At 38.4% G+C, this 15,871-nt stretch overlaps 1 protein-coding gene across 8 annotated transcripts in view; it reads left to right on the top strand.

Annotated features, from left to right (window-relative positions):
* DLG2 (discs large MAGUK scaffold protein 2) overlaps positions 1–15,871 on the top strand; it is a gene marked incomplete at its 5' end in the record, with an annotated part of 981,693 nt that overhangs the window by 930,645 nt on the left and 35,177 nt on the right. For 7 of the 8 annotated variants that reach the window (XM_084227140.1, XM_084227144.1, XM_084227143.1 and 4 more), the window contains 2 exons: positions 4,237–4,413; positions 13,599–13,674. In XM_084227140.1, coding sequence (XP_084083266.1) covers positions 4,237–4,413; positions 13,599–13,674 — 253 coding nt within the window. The remainder of the gene's footprint in view (positions 1–4,236; positions 4,414–13,598; positions 13,675–15,871) is intronic. The other variant, XM_084227147.1, reaches the window with a different exon arrangement.

Genomic DNA, 15,871 nt, shown 5'->3' with positions numbered 1-15,871 from the left:
GCTCAGCTTTTGAAGATGCCTCAAATAATGAAGTATTTATGCTAAGTGGAAGAAAAAAAAGATACCCCAGTTTTAGTGGCCTTCATGCCATGTAGACACCTCACTGCATAGGCAGTATATTACAGCTTGGTGAAGTCAGTATTTTAATTTCAAACAATTTTTGAGCAATGAATTTGAATGCTGTTGTGAAATGTTTGTCTCATGTTTTACGGTGATGTGGCTGTCTAAAAATGATTAAGAAGCACCCAAGCACAAAAATAAAACCTGTTAGGTTCTGTCCAAATTGCTGCTGGGATTAGTCTAGTGCAATGATCACTTCTGAAGTCTGGAATAATATCAGGGAAGCAAGCCTCACATATTCTTAAATATTTGTGATAGCCAGCTTCTTCTAAATGTTTGCACCTCCTGCTTCACTACTCAGGACTTCATTTTCTATAAGCATGAGGCTTTCACCAAGCATTTCATGGCAGTACTTGGCATTTGAACGACACCTTTCACTTTCAAGATATTAAAGAGTTTTTCTTAAACTAAGGCAAGAACTGAGAACGGAGAAAAAAATAACTTAAGTGTTAATGGAACTTTGGTGCATATACTTTATGCTTTTGATAATCACACCAATTCCTGTTGCTGTTTTTCTAATAAGGGAGCTAAGCTGACCAAATCATGATTTCACCACATCTGTTAAACTGGTTAGTAGCAAGCTCTGTTCCCTATTCCAGTATTTTATCCACATCTCACAGAAGTCACTGGGTTTAGTGTATCTGTAACTTCAAAATGCATTCTCTATCCTGTGTAACCCAGGGTCCTGTTTGTGAAATGCCCTGTCTAGAAGATACTGAACAGGAGTTTTCTGATGCTGGTGTGATCACAACGTTGGTGACAGCTCTAAAGTGGAAGTTAAATAATTCAAACTGAATTCCTTTGTTATAAAATATTGACTACTCCAATTCAAAAGTAGACCAAGTCAGCTGACTTGGAAAAAAAAGCTTTACTGACACAGAGAAAGATCTGGTTTTGTCCTATAGGATGCAAAACAAGGCTTAACAGTGGATGCAAGCAGCTAACTGAGCATATAAAACACCTGAAAGAACAGTGCTTTAAGAGCACTTTTATAAGTTCTGAAGAAAAAAAAGAAGCTGTTAGTGTTCAAGACTGTTAGATAAATGTCATTAAAATGTTGCAAGGTTATTGAGATTATTATTCTTTAATACTGCAGTAAAAGACACTAAAAATTATTTACTGCTCAGTGCTGTGAAGAACTGCCCAAGCAACCCATGAATAAGCAGCCTCAGCCAGATGAAAGCATATGGTCACCTTAGTAAGTTCAGAAAGCTCACTGGCTCTGCTGAGCAGCCCCTCCACTGTCTGCAATACTGTGCTTGTGTTTTGGGGAGAGACCTCCAATTCATCACAGAGAGAGAGAGGCACTGTGACGTCTTCTTGGTTTAGACCCTCTGGACGATTTGAATAACCCTGTTTCTATTAAATATCTCATCTTGGAAGAGAACTTGTCTGGTCCTGATCGTGCTGATCCTTCTCTAGCTGAAATGATGGTGCTCATCTCTCAGAGAGGGCTGTTAGATGCTCTGTGCAAGGGTGGGTTTCTTGTTGGACTGTGTTGCTTATGTCTTCCTCTCAACTCATAATATTCAGCAAAGGTGCTACTATTTTTTAACTTTTCTTCTGATATTCTCCCTGGTGTGGCAGAACCTATCTAAGGTGTCTAACATACCCCTTAGTGTGTTATCCTGGTGAAGAAGCTTGCACAAAACAACTAGACTTTGCTGAGAGCTCATCTTGACTCTGATGAAAGTTTCAGTGCTTGCAGATGGTATCTGTAAGACTCTGATGTCGTTGTCTAAAAACATGAAAGGGCAAAAAAAAAAGGCATCTTTTTCTGTCTCTTCTGCCCAGTTCCTTTACCAAACAAGAGGTCTGGCTGCATTCATTTTGTGTCACTTCAGTAGACACTCAACAGATGCAGAGGTGTTATTTTTATATACATCTTCAAAACCAAGCACAAACAGTGCAGAACTGTGTGGTGTTCATCAGGTAGAAAATTAGAAATGACATGTCAGTCTCTTAAAGGGACTAGATTTTGCAATCCAAACTGCCCTCACAGCCTGAGGTGGTGGGGATGAGTGTGCCCAGGTCTCTCTGTAGCCCAAAGTAGTCAACAATGCCTAGAGTAAAGATCTCCACATACTTTATAGCTGGGCCTACAGCCAACCAGCAAAAGTATGTTTTACAGAGCCAGAAATGTTATCAAAGGTGTAAGCTTAAATACAGCAGTTACCAAGACCTGGCCCTTAATTTGAAATGTTTAGGAAAGATCACTGAAGTCAGCTCTCATGTAATTTTCATTTGCTAATGGAGTAATCAACATCTGTAGAGCATCAGCCACAAAATCTTTCATTCAATGAAAAGTGTGCTCAAAAAGTCTCTTGTCTGAGATCTGTAATCTCATTTTAATTAGCGATGCACATGATTACTCCAATCAAAGCAAGTCAGTGGCAAACATTGGCATCTGCATTCATCGGTAACATCAGCCAGCAGGATGACAGACTCATTTTAAGTCAATATGTGGGCTCTGAGGTGCAAATGTCTGTTCAAGGACAAAGAATATTGTCCTACTTTCTACTCCTTAACTTTTGAAAGACAACCTTCATCTTAGAATTTGCTGAATAGGGAGCATTTCCTTTTTGGCATCAGGGAATGTTTTGCATCAGGGATGTGAGTCTTGCTTATTCCCTGTAACAGAAGATATTGTCCCTTGTTTTGAGTGACTTAATTATGCCTGGAATAGGGATTGTATGATGTCTGCTCAGTATCCAGCATGACCAACTGTCTGGTTAGGGGGTTTTGAGCTGTTGAACAGCTTCCATGGCAAGGTGCGCAATTAATCAGTGGATTTTTAAGAATGTTCAGGATGGTGGTAAAACTCTGACCACTGCCTGCTGCCAAGGGCAATGCCCACAGGATGAAGTGTTGTGTGCCTGTTTGTATATGCACTGCCATCTTCCAGGGGTCTGGTGTCATCTCTTGGTTAAGAAGAGGTGTCTAATGACACTTAACTGCTTCTGAATTTATGAGCTGTTTCATCAGACGTCCTCACAGGAGGCTGTACTTGAGAAGCACCAGATGACCTAGTACCAGTAAGAGTCCTTTATGAGTGTAAATATTTAATAAGATATAGTCAGGTTTTTAAAATAACTTTTCTACTGCTAAGCCATTAAATCTTTCCAAAGGGTACTTGCATTCCAAGAACATTTACCAAAAAAGGAACAAGCATAAGTAAGCTTATGGATTATGTAAAATTCAGCAGTCTTCATCCTCAAAGGGAATTATCTGGGCATTTCTGAAGATGTTAGTACATGACTTTAAACTCTTTGAAGAAGACATATTTCAAGTTGCATTTTTCCTCTTCCTGATCCACATTTGCCATGCACAGTTGGTGCATATGAGAGCTTTAAATTATTTTGGTTGCATAGTCACAATTTTGATAACTTATTTTAAAGTTCTCCACCTTATGAGAAGTAGCTTTGAGTGGTTTACATCTACCCATAAAACTGCTACAATCATTCTTTGCAATTGCACTAGAATGCACTGCAATTAATTACATCAAATTCTTCTCACAAAAGTGTTTACCAGTGAAAAGATTGCCATGGCTTTCTTTCTGACAATGAAAGAGAAGGAATTATTAGACACCTCTTGGGATTTAACTGATGTAACATTTCTGCAGCCAGGATTATGATCATATTATTTTCCCTATAGGAAATAAACATCAGGTCTTGAGAGGTATGATCTTTAAACAATATTTTACATGTGAAAAATATTCCCAAGTATTTTTACATGTAAGAAACCAAGATCTGGATTTTTAGCTAGGTAACTCCAGTGAGTGACTTGCACTTGCTGGGATTCATGTGCAGGGTCTTACTCTCAGAAAGAGGGATACATCTACCCTGGTGCAGGTGCCAGACATAGGACTGGAAGGCATACACTGAAAATTGGTATCAGATTTTACCATTCACTTTCTCTTACAGGAAAAAAAAAAAAAAGAAGAAAAGAAAAGGCTTCTGTAAAGACTAACTCCACAGTGGAAAGAGTTTTCCTCTGAGTAGGACCTTTCCCCTTGGAAAAGGTTACCTGTGACATAAGATATGATTAATTGCTCAGAAGTAAATGTACCCAGACTGATATAATCACCTGCCTTCATATCTTTGTTTGCTTTCACAGAGCCATGTTTGACTATGACAAGAGCAAAGACAGTGGCCTCCCAAGCCAAGGTCTGAGTTTCAAGTACGGAGACATCCTTCACGTCATCAACGCCTCAGATGATGAATGGTGGCAGGCGAGGAGGGTCACTCTGGAGGGGGACAGTGAGGAGATGGGAGTTATACCCAGCAAGAGGAGGTGAGTGCTGCCTTCTCCTTCTTACCTCCTTGACCACTATCTCAAAATATTTCTTTTTTTTCTTTTTTTGTAAAGATGGGGTGCATCAATCTACTGAAAAACTGGGGGCAGTAAAGGAAAATCCCACAGGTATTTCAAGAGTTGGAAGACACAGTTTTTGCTGTGAGAAAGCATTCAGGCTGTTTATAACTGTACTGAAAAGAAACTCAGAAGGTGACTCAATTACTGGCAACTTCATAAAGAAAGGGGAAAAGAAGGAGAGATTGCCATCTACTAAAGAGCTTCAGCAAAAAAAAAAAAAAAAAGGAATTACCAGAATCTGAGTCTGGGAATTCACTCTGAATTTGAAGTGGAGCACATGTTTTAATGTCAGGGTGATTAGCCATGGCATCAAACTGCTGAAGGATGTAATGAATGGCTTGACATTTTCAAATCAAGACTGTATGTCTTCTTTCGAGAGGGTAACAGCATTAAACTTCTCAGCCTGTGTGATGTAAAATATGGTGCTAAATTATATAATGGTCATCTTTGGCTTTGAAATCTGTTAATTTAATCTCTGCTTGCCTGGAAACTGATGGATAACCAATAGCACAGTAAATTTTTCATATAATGTAAATGAAGGCACTTTCATCTGCTCTCCAAGCTAAATCTGAATCTTTTGTGTCTATGATGGATTTGTGGTGACTGTCAGAGAGAGAACAGATATCTGAATCTCCCTCATTCTTTGTATTGTTTATTCTGCCTAGATGCTTTTGTAAAATTGGCCACAAGTCTCTGATAGTATCAGAACTAGCACACAAAGCAGTATTACCTCCTGGCTCTGTTGATAGTTGGTATAAAAAGGTCAAAAACTGAAAGGGTAGGAGGAAAATGAAATCCATCAAAACATATTACATTTCTCTTTTGCAGCAATGCCGTCATACTGAGTATAAACTTTCTATTCCTAGCTATTTCAGCTTAAGCACTAGTGTAAAAATGATCATGACCATTTTTTTATAGAGGGGAAATGGGATGCTTGGTGCTCCCTTGAGCATCTGCTGCTGTTTCAAGAGATCTGGCCAAGGTACTAATAGAGCTCCTGGTACTCATTGTTCTAAATCATGTAAAAGTAAACTAAAAGGCCATCAAATACCTTGTTGACATGAGCGCTGAAAAAACATTAATTTCTCTAATGATCATGTTTGAATAGCATCCCCACCTGTTTTTTCAGTGAAGAGCCATTTTGGAGTTGTGTAATAGACAGAAATAAAAGGTTAGGTTGTAAGGTTAGGTTGTAAGTTTCAGGATGGAAAATGTGCCCATTAACCAGACTTAGTCTGTAGATATTGAAAAAGGAATACTTGCCTCCTATTCATTGCTGCAGTAAATACTGCTGTAATTACATGATTGGATTGTACATGGGAAGAGAGAAGAGTTTATTTAATGCTATGGTAACTAAGTGCACAGAGCTCACTCCTGTGTGGTGCCTACTATGAAAAGGTGCAAAAAGCTGTCATACATATTAAAACAAGTACAGAGGAAAAAAGGACAGAGCTAATTAAGATGTGGAACTGTATATCCTGTAAAGTAGAAAGGTGGTGTGTGCCTAAAGTTATTGGGTTACCCACACAGTGGTGCTTTCAAGGACAAAAAGATAGAGGTTCTCTAGTCAAGGTCAGACATATAAGAGAGCCTAGGAATAAGATGTGGCTTAGGGAACACTGGGAGAAAACACAATTTAAAAAACAATACTATATGAAAATAGGTTAGTTAAAACCTAAAACCAAGGGTCTTGAATTTTAAAAGATTCAGGTCCAGTTACTGTGCTCTCCACTTGTCATCCTTATTCTTCACTAGTGAAGCTGAGTGGCCTGGAAAAATCAATGGCATCTGATTTTCTGTCTGCATGAATGTAATGATACACCTGAGCTGGAGTGGGAGGAGGTTGCTGCTATTTCATAAAAGGTTTCAGTTGCACAATATTTTTTTCCAATGCCCTGAAAAGTGAGGACTGTTTCCTTTCTGTGGGTTCTGGATGATTCCTCAGTGCCTGAGACTGATGTGCTCTTGCCAGCACCTTCTGTAGTCGTTCACACCACCCAAGGGCAGGATGAGCAATCAGTGCACACAGGGCTGAGTTACAGAGAGTAAAGCTAATCACACTCACCAGATTGTGCTAATTCAGAGTTCAATTTCCTCTGCAGGTGTGGGTTATTGACTGTAAGAGGATTAATCCAAAACAGAGTACTCCTGGAATTAATTTGGCCAAATATAGGCAGCTACAGCATGGAAATCCTCGTTTAAGCTGTTGGCTCCAGGATACCATGTCTCTTATAGTCTCTATGGGGTTATTTCTATAAGCAGTGCTTTGTATTTAATAAAACATATGTTATATCTAGTAGTAAAAAAGGTGTGATAGAAAGAAAGGAAAGAAGGAAAATAAGAACATCTGTAGGAGTTGGTTGGGCTTGTCCTGCAAGCTAAATTAGCCATGATGTTGTAAATTGAAGAATTTCATATTTGTCTTATATTTTTCAATCCCCAATTCGTTTCTGTTCCTTTTTTTTTTAGTGTCTTGGGGGCTTCAGGGGTTTATGCTTGGAAGGGTCTTCTTTTGTGTTTAGATTCCTTTTTCTGCTTCTGGAATGCTATCCTGTGGTACTGTAACTTTATTTTTTGCACTTTGGGTCAGTGAGAGGCTATACAGATCCAGGAATTACTAGTACAAGGTTGAGTCTTTTAGCTGTCTGCTTTACTTCTGTCTTACTTCTACTTCCCTTGACTTCTGTCCAGCAACAGCTAAGATACAATTCCTGCATTTCCCATAAGTGAAATCATTATGGAATAGCTCTGAAAATCAGTGATCACTTCAATTTTATATATATATGTATGTGTATACATATATATATATACACACACACACACATATATATACACATGTATACAAATATATCTCTATCTATATGTGTGTACAGATATATATGTGTATAAACAAACATATTTCTTCTTTGAGATGCTGTGTAATGGTAATTGCTATAATTGCTTTCCATGTGTTTAGATCTTTTATTTTTTTTACAGGAAAACCCATCATACAATGACATTTTAGCATGAGCTAATTAAAGAAATTGGGAATAATTAATCGAGACTCCTTACTCTTTTTCTCCTCTATGACTTATGTGCTATACCAGCAAAAAAATATCATAATTGACAATTATAGGGGAGCTGCCACTCATTAGTCTCTCCAGGTTTTTGGACACTTTACATCTTAGTGATTTCATAGAGTTTGAAAGATTTTTTGTCATTAGATTTCAGTGCTTCTGCCAGCATGTGGATTTGTTGCCTTATTTATGGTTAAATTGCCAAGTCAGGCTTTAAGAGAGAGTTTTGGAGGGCAGCACTGCAGCTGGAAGGGTGTTGCTGAAAGAAGCAGCACAAAGAAGTGAGAGTGGCCCCAAGTTTCTCCACTGATAAGTGCAAGGACCAAGTCTCATGGAGCAGTGAGCCAATGACCTCTGTGCAGATTGAAGAAAATTAAATTCTAAATATCCTGCGGTTCTTAAATATGACTGCAAGCATTTCTACACCTGAAAACAATATTTTGTTCATTTGTCAGTGTGTATTTATTGTCTGACTAGAGCTGTTGTTCTCCACCACAGGACTGTGGAGCTAGCTGGGTAGAAACGGAACACAATGGCATACAGTTGGTGTGGTATTATATCGTGTTGGTGTTGGGAAGCACGGGACTTCAGCGTGAGAGGCTGCAAACCACTCCACTTGTGGTTTAACCATCACCAAATAGTGATTATATAGTATTAATTAATTAATCAACAATTCAGGTCAAATTTCTTTTGGTTCCACATCTGCCCAAAAGATTTATCCAAGCTATGTTTAAGGTGACAGCACAATTATATCAGGCAGGGTCTCCAAGGACCTGAGAGGACATAACCACCAGCCCTGTAGCAATGTCTCAGGCAGCCTGCATTATTGCCTGGGCACTATGGCTACATGTGTGAAGTGCTCCTTTATCATCAAAAATTGCTATTTATACAAGAATGACCAACAGAATTAGATTTACACTGATTTTTTTTTTTTTTTTTTACATTTAGGTTGATAGATGGATAGATTGATTTAGATTACAGTTTTCACATAATCTGTGCTTTTGATCATGAAATTTTTATTTGCCTCATTGCCCTTCTTATTATCCATTTAAAAAAAAATCAGCTTCCTATAAAAGAGCAGCTGCAAGCTGAGCAGCCCATGTCCAAGATTCCCTCCCTATGGAAACACTCACATTAGTTAAAGGGAATTAAAAAAATACATTAAACCAATATGCATATATAAGAATGTCTTTCATTCCTAGACAGATGCACTAATTCGACAGTAAATAGATTTTAATTTGCTGTAGCATTGATTTTACACCTCCAGTTCTTTTCACTTTTTTCTTGCTGAGTCTCTGCACAGGGACAAGCTCCTACGTTGCAAACCTCAGTATTTTCTGTGGTGTGTGCATGTCTGCCTGACTCCAGTCCGTGGGTCTGGAATGCAGCCTGAGATTTCACACAGATTGCCCCAGAATGGCTGAGCATAAATTCTCACCACTTTTACTACTGCTCCCTCTGCAGCCAACAAGGATTTGGCCTTAAAACACTGAAATAATTACACTAATCTTTCAGTTGTCCTTCAGATGTGCAGTCACAAAACTGCTGTCAGACTGGACATCATTCTCAGATACCCCCTTTCAGGTATTTTAAGTACCTCTGACTGCCAAATATTGTGCAACTTGCATCTCTGTTATTACCAGCTGTAATAATACCAGCCTGATACTTGTGTTCTCAAATAGACAACATTCACCCCACAAGTACATGCAGCCATGCTCTCCTTTCAGAGCAAAGTGGGGGGAAAAGTACATAAAAATCAATGTTTCACAAACATTTAAGGACAAGGAACAAGAGGTTTTCCCAGCACAGAAGTCCCTTTGGGTGAAAAGCCAGCTTAAATTTGTTGTTCTGCTCAGCTTGGCAGAAGGGCATGTTTATCCACTCAAATGACTTTTATTTTTAATGTTTCCTATAAATCATCTACCTTTCTAAATATAAAAAACATTAACATTTTAATCCTTAGATGATAAAACTTTTTAACATCAGCTAAGCTTTGTCTAAAATAATTTGTCTGTCTATACTCAGTAATCTAATTGGAAAAATTTAATATGGAATGAAATTTGTATGTATGTGTAAGCATAACCTTCTTCGTGTGCTCTTGCAATGTTTCACAAAGTGAAACTTCTGTGCTGAAGGAAAACAGCTGTTAGCTTTTAAACAGAATAAGTTTGTGCTACAATTTTATGAGAAGTCACTTCCTAATGTCATTAGGTCTCCACTTCATAAATATTGAGCAGGTGCTGAGCTGTTTTCTATAAGCAAGCCACTGCAGACTGAGAGCTGTTCCAAAGCATGTTCTCTCCTACTGAAAAATGCATGTTCGGTGCAAAAATGCCACTTCAGGAAAGCTCCAAAATAATTTTGAGAATGGGATTCTCTTGGTAACCTCAGATCTCACATCTTGCAGAGGATGGAAGCAATAAAAAGCTATGAGCAGAGACCACATATTTGAATTATAAAGAGTGCATACAAATTTTCACTTTTCTTTTACTTGATAGGCAGGCAAAACAAATATAATGCAGGTGACCTGGAAATAGTGAAGCAAGACAAGAGACATAGCAAGGTTTTTCGAGTATCCATTTTACATTGCTTTCCTTTATTTGCTAACTCTCCTCACTACAGCACTCAAGCTGGATTTGGGAACAACTTTCGTCCTGCAAAACACCACAGTGCTAAAAATATGTGCAAATTTGGCTACTTTTACAATTTTATTTCATTGTAGAAACAAGTTTGCAATTTGTATCTGTGTTCTACATCAACGATGAGCGCTATTATTGAAGATTAAAGCATTTCTCACTTGATATTCTACCTCACCACTGTGAAGACTGATGAGTGCTTTTAGGAAGGCACTGACAAAACTCCCGGTGTTCCAGCAGTGTGTGATCATAGTTTATGTCTTGCTGAGTTATACTTGGTTTTTTTCTTGTTTGCAGCACTTAGAAAGAACTGAAAGTTTTATTTTGAAAAATCCCACAAGCCCTTTTTCAACAGCTATATGTGCCCAGAAACACAAAAGCAGACAGACATTGCAGTGTAGTGAGTGTTGCACCCCATTAATAAGTTCCTAAGAAAAGGAAGAAGAGAACAGCATCCTAAAGAACTCAAATCTTGAACTTACTAGTGAGGGAACACAGAAGGTTGAAGTTTATTTCCCATGTACTGCTCCACTTCTCTAGCTTTACATGACAAGAAGAGAGTGAATCCTGACTATTTCTGAAATAAAAAGGGCCAAGAGGTCTCTATCACCAGGAATGTTTTTAAGAGAAAGTGAGTATATAGAGTATACTCTGACTCTCCCAGATCTCAGATGATCTTAGATAATTTCCCTGTACACAGCAGTGTTTCTGTACACAGCTCTACTTGGAGAGTGGGTGGGAAAACGGAGGTGAGCTCCCCATAAGTTGTGCTAGGGCGATACTGTCTCCACATAGAACTCAGAGCTTTTCAGCTCCAGTCATGTTTGAATGTTGGATGTAGGTTTCTTTGAACATTTCTTGAAACCTCTTTGAGTTTCAGTGACCCCTCAGACACTTTTGAAAATGGGACTGAGCCATTAAGTTGTTCTGGAAATCATAGCCATGCTTTCCTTATCCCTTAGATATAACTCTTTCAGGCAAATACATATTTAGAAAGGGTCATGGCAGCAATGTGTACATCAGGCAAGTCAGAGTTGCAAGCCTGCAAATCTGGGAGATAGGAGTCCTCCCCTTCACCTCATGCTTTTGCACAGCTCCCCATAGTCCTGCTTTGTCCAGCAGTGGTTATAGAAAACCGGTTACTGTGTTAAGTGAAACATTTCTTTCTTAAAAGCAGTTTCTTCAGCTGATGGATCAAAATGTTCAAATGATGGTCAGCTGCTGTCAACTAAACCAATGTAAGGAATTTACACTCATATGCTGTTTAGACATTCACAGTGTCAGCTGCTGCAAATAACTCTTTGGACCTAAACTCCTTTCTTCTTGGGAAAAAATGACAGTCCTTTTTATTTTTCCTTAAATAAAATAATTACAAACCTGCAAAAAAGTGTTAAATGTGTTTGAATTAGCGTTCCTTTAACAAGTGCCTTTTCTAAGAGCTAGATCAACAATTTAAAAGACACAGATTCAAAACTTTGTATCTTCACCAGTTTAGTTCCCTTTTTAGCTCTGTGGCAAAAATGTCCCAGTAGCTCAGACGAGAAATTCTAAAACATCTTAGTTCACTCAAGTCCTGCACCCTGACTGTTTCAACAAAGACTAAATCTTTGGAGAACCACAGCTAAATTCCAAGAGTTCTCCAGAGCATGTAAAACTAAAGCTTTTCAGAAATTTAGGTTCATTCCTTCAGGAAAAAGAGAGGCAAATTCCTAACACCAGAGCAACCCACTGCCACAATGGAAATTCCAGACCAAAGACATAAAGGCAATAGAGCACCTGAGCTGAAGAATTTAAAGATTATGTTATAGATTGGGCAAGCCCATTTACTTTGTCCTTGCCTTTTTCTAACAGCTGACCCATTTTACTGACAGTTCAAGCAGCAACAGTAATCTAGTCAGCCTGAGACACAGAACATTTCAGCTTGTAATTTTACATTTCAGCTAAATTATAAGTAACTGAGAACAGTTTTATTGTGGAAGGTGTCATGCTAATTGTAATGGGAGGCAACATTGTGTGCCACCCTTAATACAGTGCCAGATGATGAAATGTTTGGAACATTCAGTAGGCATGCCGAGCATATATGAACACTGTTGTTATGTTTGCCTGAAGGACTAATGGCACTTAATGGCATTACTGAAATACTTCTCAGAGCAATGCAGAACGTTTCTGCAGCTCCTCATCTGTCTGCTATGCCTCTAGAAAGCAGCGATGCCTCCACGACTGCTAAAGCAATTATGACAAACTTCATAAATAAGATTCACTCTTCAGGATTAATTTCCAAATTTTTTTATGCAGTGAATAAGAAATTTAGTTAAAAGCAGATGTTTTAGGAAGTTAGGCAGGACTGGAATGAGTTTAAATGTTAACACAGATTAATAAGTAGAATATTGTGTTCATTTGTGCTAATTATTTCCTCAGAAGGCATCCATCCTATTTAGGCAATTACACAGCCTCAATCCTATTTAGGCAATTACACAGCCTCGAGTCTTCATTTCTTACCGGTACTACCAAGGGACTTCATCTGCTAGCTCAAGTTTGAGACTGTTCATGTGTTTTTAATAACATAGATTTAGTTTGAAAGATGCACTTGAGCTGTTTCCATGTGAATATTCCACACTTACAGAGAAATGCATTTAATCTAAATTTAAACTGTAGCTATAGTAACCAACATTCACTGTGTTTCAGGAGGGCATCTATAAGCCTACTCAGACAGAAGGAAACATGTTGTGTTAATTATCATTCTATCAAAACTCTAGAGTTTGTATTTTGGAAAATAATTATCAGAAATTATGAATTCCTTCTACCCAGGCTTAGAAAGCAAGAGATTTGCAGGCATGTAATCAATGTCTCTTATAAGCTAGCTTTGCAGGATTCGATGGAGATTTCCTAGAGCAATCCCCAGCCGTAACAAATAGGGTTAGTGTTTCACTTTCAGGTGGATGATCAGATTTTTTACTTGAGCCAGTCAATGATAGATTTTGTAGATGATTTTGCAAAGGTAGGTAGCATCACTTTTACAGTAATGTCCATATTAATCTAGGTGAGTAAGGACATGTCCTCGTTTCATTCCTCTGACCATAGAACTCTAAATGTTGCCTGATTTTTGAACAGCCTAAATCAGAGAGAGTAAATCTGTCCCCAGCATGCTTTTCCCAGACTCCCATGTCTGTGGAGAGGCAGTGCTGTTCTGCTGGTGCAGGGCAGCCAAGACTCCTCAGACCCAGTCCTGCATTTGCCAGAAAACTGCTACCTGGCTAAGGAAGTGACCTCTCCTTTTCAATGTATAAAATTCACTTTAAATGTTTATTTTTGGTGTAGTAAGCTGCCAATGGTCTTGGGAGAGCAGGTTCAAATATTTCATACAAAATGCTGCTAAAATCAATGTATTTTCCTTGTGTTTTCTTTTCCCCAGAGTTGAAAGAAAGGAGCGTGCCCGTTTGAAGACGGTGAAATTCAACGCGAAACCCGGTGTAATTGATGCAAAAGGGGTATGTAGATACTGAAACCTTTTGAAATTGCACTTTACAGTTGTTCTATCCAGAGTAGAAAAAAAATTAGCAACATAAAGGATATTTAGGTTGTTACAGCCAAAACCTGCAGTATAGTGAAATGTAGATCGGAGATTAGTATGATATAATCTTTGAAATAATTAAATATTCTTTTTATAATAATACTGAATGACAGTGCCTCCTAAGGGGAAGATACTAAGAAAACAAAGAGCATTCTGTGATAGCTGTGATTTTAGTCAAATGATGGATAGAGAAGAAAAGACTTTTAAAATGAATGCAGATGGATAGTTTAATGAAATAGGACCAGAAGTGTAAATTCCCTGCCTTCAAAAGCTGTTAAATCACAAACCAAAGGTTGTAAGTTAAGGAGTCCTTAATAGAAAAAAATGGGCTTTGGGCGTTCTGCTTTGACAGTTGTGACAGACATTGAACACAGGTGTGTTTCACACCAGACACCATGGCCAAACAACACAAAACTGCAAGTTCCATTCCAGCAGCGCTGCCTGGACAGAACAGGACTCCTGCTGCTGCCACTTCACTGAGCTGCTTTGTTGTGCCCAGGTCAGCAGTTGTGCTTAGCCTGATGCCTGCTCTCCTGTCTGGTGCCATCTGGCTGCAAGCATCACAGCAGGAGAAATGCCCACAGCCCTGGCTGTTGAGGTATATTTTTCTGCTGAAGTGTAGCTTGCAGTTGTAGCACTAGTGAATACTTGACATTTGCAGGGATTTATTTTTGAAACCCGTCCAGTTGGCATGTTTGGAATTTACAACTGAGGGCTTCTGTGAGCAAACTAGGAGACAGAGATTCAGCAGCCATGAGGGAAAAGTCCTGCTTGGCTGCAGAAAACAGAGCAGGGCCAAAACAGTGTGAGGAGTGTACACCACCATAGGTAGGTGCCAGCAAGGGAAATAACCAAGTGGTTCAGCAGGTCCCTTCCAGGCCTGCTGTTCCTGTGATCTTCTGCCTAGTTTGAAATTCTTTCTTAATCTCTTCTTTCTTCAGTTTCCCTCCATAAAGGTAATATTAATGATGCCCTTATTGTCTTTTCTGACATATTAGCAGGGTAAGAAATTCCTCTTCCCGTGGACACAGAGTTCCTAGCACAGGGGTTCCTAAGTCTCTACATGCCAGCTAAATAGTATTTCACACTTGAAAATACTTCCCTGTTACTGCTCTACAGAACAATTTCTGAATTCAATGCAAATGCAAAATTATTGCTTCAATACTGGCTGAAATGTTGTTGAATATTGACTGAAACAAGTTTTCCAGACTTATGAGGCACATGGAACTGTACATTACTTGCACTTGCAGATAACTCAGTAAAAAATACATAATAAAATGCATTAGAAAAGACTGATTCATCTCATAGCATTTCTTTAGAAGTCAGAATTTCATTTTTTAGTTTGAAGTGACCCCTCTTTGCAACCCTATGTATTAATGTTGCCACTTACTTTGAGAGATAATCAGTTTTATATTGCCAATGAAATCACTTCTTAAATGTCTATTTCCCATATATAAACAAAGCTGCAGGGGAATAATTCGTTCATATAACTAATGATCCCTTTTCAAGTGATTCTGTCAAGAATTTAATTACTCTTGATTCCCCAAATTGTTTTTCCATTTTTGTCATCAGTATAACATTAATCTTCCAGCCACTCAACATCAGTGTTTGATTCAGTGTTTAGGAAATTGTGTAATTACACGGCAAGATCACTGTAGCCTTTTGGGACCAAACCTTCCACATGAAATGAGATATTCAAGTACACACATATGTATGTGGATTGAAGGTGTCACTATTTCCATTTGGTCTTTAAGTTTCCAAAAAGAAGTGTTGTAAAATGCCTAAGAGTCCACACTTAACATTTTTACTTTTTTTTTTTTCAACTTCGGAAGAAATTTAGCCCAGGTAAACAGGGCTGCAGTAGGCCAAGGAAAATTATTTTGTTTCAAAATCAAGCTAAAATTCCAATAGGAATGAGCTTATGTAGCTTCTTTGGCTCATACATTCATGCCTGTGTGGGCAAGTGTAAATGTCTTAGTTTACTCTAAAGATGAAACTGAGAGAAATCTTTTCATGGAATATTTCTAAATTTGGCCAGGAGATGTGAACGGAAGCACTTAAAAAATATTTTTTAAAGAAACCCACAAACAAAAAAACCCCTTAACCGAATACAG

Source organism: Fringilla coelebs, assembly GCF_963513975.1.
Source record: "Fringilla coelebs genome assembly, chromosome: 2".
Classification (NCBI taxonomy): domain Eukaryota; kingdom Metazoa; phylum Chordata; class Aves; order Passeriformes; family Fringillidae; genus Fringilla; species Fringilla coelebs.
This window is presented reverse-complemented; position numbering and strand designations above follow the sequence as displayed.